At 39.1% G+C, this 9087-nt stretch overlaps 2 protein-coding genes across 2 annotated transcripts in view; both read right to left on the bottom strand.

Moving 5' to 3' along the window:
• Positions 1 to 2525: 2525 nt before the first annotated feature.
• ABCA4 (ATP binding cassette subfamily A member 4) overlaps positions 2526 to 9087 on the bottom strand; it is a 60168-nt gene continuing 53606 nt past the window's right edge. The window contains exons 42-49 of the mRNA XM_062003240.1: positions 7868 to 7930; positions 7651 to 7757; positions 6536 to 6677; positions 5819 to 5953; positions 4268 to 4371; positions 4088 to 4180; positions 3494 to 3743; positions 2526 to 2648 (exon numbers count right to left, since the gene is read on the bottom strand). Coding sequence (XP_061859224.1) covers positions 2526 to 2648; positions 3494 to 3743; positions 4088 to 4180; positions 4268 to 4371; positions 5819 to 5953; positions 6536 to 6677; positions 7651 to 7757; positions 7868 to 7930 — 1017 coding nt within the window. The remainder of the gene's footprint in view (positions 2649 to 3493; positions 3744 to 4087; positions 4181 to 4267; positions 4372 to 5818; positions 5954 to 6535; positions 6678 to 7650; positions 7758 to 7867; positions 7931 to 9087) is intronic.
• Positions 8618 to 8983, bottom strand: LOC104560402 (phospholysine phosphohistidine inorganic pyrophosphate phosphatase-like). The gene has a single exon (XM_062003265.1). It carries the CDS (start codon positions 8981 to 8983, stop codon positions 8618 to 8620), a length of 366 nt encoding a protein of 121 aa, XP_061859249.1.

Below are 9087 nucleotides of genomic sequence, written 5' to 3'. Positions count from 1 at the left end.
TGGTCGATTGTATTTCATGATTTGTGTCATTAACCTCTAAAGAAGGAAACTTACTTAGAGCTCAGCCCCTATCTTCCTTGGGATTTTAGTAATTTTTGAGAAACTGGAACTATCTAAATTATGTTTGGGGGTGTTTTTAAAGACATGAGAATAAGCCAAAGACAAAGCAGGTATCTCCTGGATTTACTTTTATCCTACTTGGTTTATTGCTTTTAGATCTCATGGGGATTGTATAAGCAGTTAATTTGATCTTTCGGACACTGAGTCCACATTTGCTGACAAATATCATAAATATATATAACAGAATATAACGTGGACTCATGTTTAAACAAAGACATTCCATCCTCCTGCCATAGAACAATCTTAATTAACTGTATCTATTATGGTGCATTAACTACCATTTAAAAATCTTAGTTATAATAGATTATTTTCCTGGCTTTTGGTGTTTGCTTGTGGTTTTGTTTGTTTGTTTGTTTTAAAGAGCCTTGGGAAATAACAGAAGGAAGAAGAGTAAAGAGAAGGGAAACCCATTTTTACCTCTGTCATACTTTTTCTTGCAGCTATGTGAAGCTGGAAATTTTTCCATTCATGTTCCACTCAGTGACCTCCAGAGAAATGGTAACAATCGCATTATCATTTTTTTCTTTGTTTTGCACTGCCAGTCAATGCTTCTACAGTTATTCTACTTCATGAAAGACCTAATCCTGGAGAACATTTATAGCTGCTAGCTGACTGCTATGGATGTGCAGCTTGCTCAGCACCATAAAGGCTGGATTCTGAGGAAGATCAGATAGTGCAAAGGATCCAACACCAGACCATGGAATGGCTTTTTTTAATCTCACTCTAATTTTTATTTTTTAGGGCCAGATTGTGTTGGGAGGAGCAAGTATATTAGTTTTACCTAACACTTTATGTCAATATTCTCTTAATAAGTTTTAAAACACTTTGTAAACACATTAAGCTAATCTTCAGAATGCTACCTCCCTTCTCATTTTCAAAGCCAGGGAGAAAAATCAGCTACGTTTTTGAATTCCTATGTTGTCTATTTCACAAGACGTTCAATGGGACTTACTCGGACTTCGTGCAAAACTACTAAAAAAAGACTATTGCAATCTATCTGAATGACATTTTAAATAAGCTAGTTTAGAATATGAAGAGACTGTGTCGATACTGTCTTGGTTTATGATTAATTTATTTATATTGAATGGACATATGGATAGATTTTTGCAACTATTTGTAAGGGTGAAACCTGCAGTAAACTCTAGAATATGCTTTGAAATCAGTTGAAATAATAATGGCAAAAGAAGACGACTACAGCTGGTTGCTGAAGTTTCATAATATTTTGTTCAGTAAAAAGCAAGAATGTCCATATATATATATATATATATATATGTAATGTCTACGTCATCTGAAGAAAAAGCCTAACAAAGCGAAAATACATGACCCAGACTTTATTTCTGCATAGCATATCTTTGAGAAGATTTCTTAGATATAGTTAGATCTGGTAGGTAACTGAAGCAATACATCGTTATGAATTTCTTTTCAGTATTGTTATTTTCCACTAGTTTAACTGTGAACCAGAGAAAATAGGTACATGTCAAATGTTTTCCCACTGAGATTAGTGTGGAGTACAAACAGGTTGAAATCTTCCTTCTGAGCACAAGGAAAGTACATACCCTGTTCACACTTCACATCCACTTAAGATCCACTCACAGGAAAAAGGAAAAGCTTGATCTTGCTCAATAAAAATATACCTTGCCAGGCCTCCATGAACAAACAAACCTATTGGCAGATTTGGACACACTCTTTCCTTTTAATCTCCCTTTTGACATTCTGCTTCTATATGAGAATCTTGAAGATGAATATGAGATAATTTTCAATAAGATTTTTTTTTTTTAAAGCCGATTTCTTGCCTGGGTCTGAGATCTGAATTAATTATTCCTGTTCTTACTGACAACTGTCTGTTTTCACTGACGGCCTGCTGAGACAGTAAAGCAGTCTCCCAGCACCAGCCTCATCTATGATCTGTCAAGCATTGACGTTCTGACCTTGGTAATCCTGCACACACAGGGTGTCAGGAATCTACTTCTAAGATGGGAAATGCCCTCTGCTTTGGGACTTGTCTGATGATTAATAGCAGTTGGCTTAAGACTTAAACAAGAAAAACCTAGCAGCTTGAAAAGACCAGACAGAAAACCATCTTTAATGCTCTTTACCTGTCAACAAGGAGGACTCTTCTTGTATCTTATAATTAACTTTATGTTAGGGGAAAAATTTGTCCTATAGCAAGGGTCTGCCTTTCATTTGACACCTCCAGCATATAATGTTCCTAGTAGAATAGTAGAAGTTGTCTATTGCTAGGACTATTGCTCTTGTAAGCAGAGTGCTCAGAAAGGTGCAAAAAAAAAAAACCAAAACCCCATGTCAGTATAATACTGAGTGTGAGAACCTTTGTTTTACCCTTGTACTGCTCTGGTATGGCACATCTTTGCACTGTGCACACTTTAAGCGCTAGTGACTGTAGTCTATGCAACTGCCTGCTGATGCAAAGCAGGGGATACTTTTGCTTCTCGACTGGCTCCAGCTGCACGGGGATGCAAAGGAATTTCATCATCCTCCATCTGCTGTTTAGCAAAGTTCACAAAAACCTGTGTGAGGAAAGCAGAAGATGTCACCATCTCATCAACTGAGATGAGTTAATGGGAATCCATAGACATGAATTGAACTCTGTGTGGTGTCGGGGATCATTAATTCCTTCTTTATTCTGATAAACTTCCTTCCTTTCGACGCACTTAGTTGCAATTAAAATATGATTTTTTCCTAAGCGGGAGATGGATACAGTAAGGTATGCATGGCTTGCACAATGTGAGCGAGTTTGGTTGGGATGGAAAAGAGAAGACAGAATATTTTGGTAGGAGGCTGTAAGGCAGCCAATAATGTCTATCTAGTGCTCCTGTCAAAGACCGCTTTGCATAGGTGGACCCTCAGCTACTTTAGGAAAGCAGGCAGATGGGGCTAATATCCTCTAGTGAGTGGATGTTGCCAGCAGTCCCAGTGAACTTTCCAGGTTTTGTGTCTCTAATTGCTCCTGAATAAAAGTGCATGACAGAGACATATAAACATTTAACTAGATATCACAATGTCTCTCATACAACGCAGTCCAAATCTGTTATTTAGAATAAAATGTTATTTGCAGCGCAGGAAGCCTCAGTCTGAATAGCTGAATTTGCTCTGACACCTGCTCCTGAAGGAATGAGTTGTGTGAATTCTGTCATGTGGGAAACACTGTCTTACCGGCTTTCAAATGACACCTATTTACACAGAGGATTAGTTACACTTTTAATATCTGATCCATCTTACTTGATGAGAAAGAAGTGGGAGATAATTCTCTACTCTGAACTATTTTGTCCTTCAGTTGGTTAGATACATTCCCATTGCATTATCTACTTCTAGTGAGACAGGCTTTCTCATGGATGCTTTGTTTGGTACTCACCTGGTCTAAAGTTGTTTGAGAGACGGAATATTCTTCAATCTGCAAGTTTTCCTTATTGGAGATGATTAACCGGAAAATCTTGGCCAGAGAGGAGGAGCAAATCTGATATTGCAGCATGTTATAGTGTTTCTCTCTCTGTAAGCTCCCTGGGAAGTTGATGCGTATGAATTGCTCAGCAGTAGTAGGATCTGGAGGCAGTCCAGACTTTGGAGCTTTGATTTTCAGAGTGACAATGTAGCCATCTCCAAACCTGGGAAGCACATGTGGATTTGGAATTAGATGGAGAATTGATTTCATTATTCAGGAAGGAAATTAATTTTCTGCTGCTATGAAAACATTAACAGGATATGAAAAATAATACATAAGATCTAGCTTTTTGCAGGAAGCCCTGTATTTGCCCTGCAGAGGTGGTGTGTAGCATAAGAGTTGAAATGAGATCTGCTGAAATTGTCTAGGATACTACAGAGTAACACCCAGAAATGGGTCTGTTTAAGCAACAGCTCTTCAGATTGGATTTTATTGTATTAAGAACAGTACATGGCACATCCACTAAGTGTTCCCATTAAAAAAAAATCATAAAAATATTGTACATACTTGTGTTTTAGCTGCTGAATTGTACCCAGGCATTTGAAGGTACCTTTTACCATGATGGCCAAACGAGTACAGAGGGCTTCACATTCTTCCATACTGTTAAAATAGAGAACAGACATTTGAGACAAAAGCCAGCAGATGAGCTTCAGCTCTTTTGAGATTCTGAATTCTGAGTCTTTCTACCTATGTGAAGTTAGAACCACGGCTCGCCCATCTCTGAGCACACTGACAATAGAGTCCCATAGGAACCGCCGCGACTGAGGGTCCATTCCAGTAGTCGGTTCATCCTGTAAGGGAGAGGTTTAGACAACTGGAATCAGAGAAGTAGGTAAGAAAATCTATTTAGAATCAAGTCATTGAGTGTTTATGCCTTAGCATATGGCTGCTTTCCCACTGAAATCGGTGCCTTGAGAAAGCACATGCACCTTGAGAAGTGTATGAGTGAATGGGTGCTAATGTACTTCTCAGAGAAGTAAGGAAACAAGTATAAGAAACTGCAGGTAAGACTATGATGCTGTCTGTGTAGGGCACAGCTACAGGGAAGGGAATGTAGTGACCCGTATGACACAGGCAGTCCCCAGTCTAAGGTCTTAGATATCCAAAATATAAGCATTTATAACAACACCTGGGACCCAAAATGGAAACAAATGGAAAGAGGCTCAAGCAGGAGCAGTTATATAAAATTGTGTCAAGTTTGGCTCCCATGTTTTGATGGACTTTAGAGATGTAGGTCAATATACTTCAGAAACAAATAGTAATATCTATAATACTAGCTTAAATTAGTATCTATAATACTAGAGCCTTCAAATTTTCCTTTTCTGTACCAACAACTCTTGTAAGTGGGGAGTGAATTCACCTCAAGTAACCTGCTTACTCACATAAACATATCGGACACATTTATCAATTCAAGAAGCTAGTGAAGTCATCCTAATTTACACCAGTTAAGGGTCTGGTCCTGCATAAATCAGTTGATCCAGTTAAGTAAGAAAAAATTGTTTTAATTATTCAAGAAAATAATTTTTTATCCAACATTTTGTCTTAAGTTATGAGAAAACATTTTATCTGTCTGTTTACTATGTACAGGGTAGGTGTAAAGACATTAAGTGTCACAAAGAGTCATGCTATTAAAGTATTACTAAAATGTTTCTTTTTAGCCTACAAATTAAGGTGGTACAGTATAATCTAAGTAAAAAAGTTTTGTAGTAACTGCATTTAAAATTTCCCTTGAGATACGCAGTTACCTGGTATCTTACATTATTTTATAAGAACTACATTTCAGCATTTGTACAGTTGAGTTGAAATATGTATAATTTATTCCAAAGATATTAAAGACTGCAAAAGGGCACGTCTCTTACTCTGTTCTGCTGGATAAAGCAGTAAAGTATATGTCATAAGACTATCTTTTACATGAGCAGCTATACTCTGACAAGAGGCAGACTGAAACCAAACATGGATTTAAATTCAGATATGTCTGGATTAGAGGTTTTTATCTCAAACCATTCTTTGCTAAAGATCTTTCTTTCATGATCACTTGGGGTCCACAGGAGACGTGGTTATGCATCCCAGTCTACTAATCTGAAATTAAAGAACTGAAAATTATGTTGAAGTAGATGTAAATTGAAGGCAGCAGGGAGCTTGCAACGACCATCATAAACATCCTCGTACCTCTTCGGCATGTAGTTTTATGAGGTGTGATACTGAACTATCACAAAGCTATGTGACCATGACACTGACCAGTAAGACGAGTGGCGGGCAGCCAATCAGTGCGATGGCAGTGGAAAGCTTACGCTTGTTGCCACCACTGTAGGTACCAGCCAAGTGGTCTGCATACATAGGAAGCCCCAGCTTCTGAATACTCCATTCGGCAACCTATAAGAGAAAGACCGTCTTTTTCACACAAAAGCTAATGCATAATAGACAGGACTGCTGTCCATATGTCCCTCTTTTGGCAGAGACATGGCAATACCTATGGTCTTAGCATATTCATTTTATAACTGGAGCAGGGTAGTACAAAAAAATTATGATGATGAGGGAAATTCTAGCTATCTGAGGGAAAGCCATAAACCAGCCTCAGCTGTAGGCTTTCTCTGTGTGTAAGAATTTAGATTATTTTTCTACTGGGATCTTCTTCATTCTTGGTTTCTTATACATAAACAACCAAGGACAGGAACAAAACAGCAATTAGTGCAGTTGTGAGTCGTAGCAATTGCATCTTTAGCTTTTCATAGTTGGCACCAGAGTTTCACAAGTATCATTAATGCCTAAGAACACACATTTGATCATTCAGTCTTGTACTTCACTCTCCAAACAACAGAAACCACTCCCAAGGCTTCAGCATACAGAATGGCAAGCCCACTTCGGAAACTTTGGCCCTGGGTGTATTTCGAACCCAGTTAATCATCACAAATATTAATTGTAACCATGTGTAACTCAAAAGCAGCAATGCTTTACCCTCTTGATTTCCTCTGCTGGAACCCCTCGCAGGCGTGCATATAAATAGAGATGTTCTCGTCCTGTAAGCAGGTCATCAATGGCATCAAACTGAGGGCAGTATCCCATGTTTTGATGTACATTAGAAATGTGGGTCAATATACTGGAGAAAGAAAGAAAAGAGTCTCAGTTCTATAACACTAGCTTTAAGACAGAACAGGCAGTTGGCATAAAATCTTTCTTTTCTGGAGCAGTAACTGTTGTTAGAAGAGATTGAGTTCTTCCTGGTACAAAATCCTACTAAAATATCTGTCTGTACAGAATAGCAAGGAATATATTCTCATGAGTTAGTCCTGGTTTGGAACGTAAGCCTTTTTCCCTTCACCCATTTTCCTATGTAATTACGAGCTAACTTAAGGAGAACTTATTTGAACAGCTACTCAAATACTTTTTTCTTTTTTTTTTTCAAATTGTGTCTATTTCTAGAAGAAAAACATTAGCAATTTTCATCTGAGAATGTGGTCACTGGGAACAGACAAGCAAGACACAAGGCTAACACTTTGTTGGTAGCAGTGGTAGAAGTACAGAATCACGGAATGGTTGAGGCTTGAAGGGGTCTCTGAAGGTCATCTTGTCCAACCTCCCTGCTCAAGCACTTAGAGCAGGTTGCCTAGAACTGTGTCCTGGCAACAAAACACTATTGTTGAAATCATATCCATGGACAAAAAAAAAAAAATCAAATCACAATTACACCCAACAAACCAAGACACACAACCTGGAACTAAACTAATATTGAGTGAATCATGCTGCATTAACTTATGTCATTATGCTAGAACTGAGTAAACAGTGCCTTTGAAAAGTCCCAAAACTCAGGTCTAGTACCCTGTTATGCTGATTGTCTTATTTTTGCAAGCTTTTAGCATTAGATCTGACTGCCTTGTCCCACTGTTGTCATTACTGCAGCTTACCCACAGATTTTATAACGGAACTTTAGAAGCATAAATGCCAGTGTATGTTAGCTGTGGTCTCTCTCAGTGCCATAAAACTGGAAAAGAGACTGATGGGTCATTGAGACTATGATCTGTGCAGTTCTACCCTGGTAAAAGGATTGTCGTGGTTTTTATTAAGGTACTTACCTACTGCCAGCCACTACAGCATCTCCAGATGTCACATCAGTGTCTCCAGTCAGCATTCTGAATGTTGTTGTTTTGCCAGCGCCATTCACTCCCAAAAGACCAAAGCACTAAATTACAAAAGTTATCACAATCTTTAGTATTTCCAACTTGCAAACCAACAGGGGATGAAATTTGAACTGATCAATGAAATGTAATCTAGAGCTACTGAGCAACCTACCTCTCCAGGACGGATGCCAACACAAAGTCTGTCCACTGCTGGCTTGTGCCTACCTGCGTAAACCTAAATCGACATGACAAAAAATCAAATCAACCAACTAACCAAAACCAACAAATCTATTTCAAGACAGGTACAGCAAAGAAAATTTTCGGCAATTTTAGTTCAATGCTATCGGGATAAGGCAACTTTAGTTCAATGCTATCGGGATAAGGCAACTTTAGAATTCCAAGTCACACATTTATTTACATTGAATAAATGTCATGACTCAAAAAAACCCCAAATTGTCTGCATCAAGTCTTTAAGCTCATATCTTTAATACCTGATCCTTTGTTGGGACAAAGTACCTCTAAGATATAAAACCAAACTGGAACAATACAGCAAGCTAGTTTGAAGAATGACACTCCTGTTCTCCATTCATGAGATCCCACTAATATGTCTAGTCTTTGTATTTCTGTTGCATAAGCTTGCATGCATTCTGATAGCATAACTCAGATGCCTTTAGTATCTGGAAAGAAGATAAATTAAGACTAGCTGTAGCCCTCATTGTGAAAGCAATTTGAGGCTGAAACTCACCAATGGAAAAACCCAAAACCAGCATTGTGGAAGAAAAGACTATTAGTAGAAGTGGACATTCGATAACAGTCATTTTAAATGATGTGAGCAGGGAGAGTTGCACTGTCCTGGGACTTTCCAGTGGTTTGATTTGTAATAAAAGGAAATAGCCTTAACTTCTACAGTGTTTCTTATTGTCTAAGATGCAAGATTGATTTTGTAAACAATATTATCAATCTCTGCAAACTCAGAGACGAGATCGTCGTGCATGAGCAAATGTGGTCTCAGGCAACGCTCCTTCAGAATGCGGCAGGCGGCTGGCGCGGGGGCGGTGACCTTGCCCACGGAGATGTCAAAGCCCAGCCCCTGCAGATTCTTCACAGACTTCTCCCGGGTCGCTTGGGTTTCGTTAGTGCAGAACTGCAGCTTCAGACCAGATGCTTTTAACCTGCACACCGCCTCCACCGAGCCGGGGATGGGGACTCCACCATCGCCACCGCTGTCGTAGAGGACCCCACTGACATCCAGAAGCAGTCCCCGCATGGCCCATGCCCAGGCCGCCATCGCCCACCCTCACAGCCTGCGGGGCTGCTGAGAAAATCAGCTGGGGCTGTTTAGTCTGGAGAAGAGGAGATTGAGGGGTGATCTTATTAACATTTATAAATATC

This window comes from Colius striatus, chromosome 10 (assembly GCF_028858725.1).
Source record: "Colius striatus isolate bColStr4 chromosome 10, bColStr4.1.hap1, whole genome shotgun sequence".
In the NCBI taxonomy this organism is placed as follows: Eukaryota; Metazoa; Chordata; class Aves; order Coliiformes; family Coliidae; genus Colius; species Colius striatus.
Note: the sequence above shows the minus strand (reverse complement) of the source record. Positions and strands in the feature narration are given on the sequence as shown.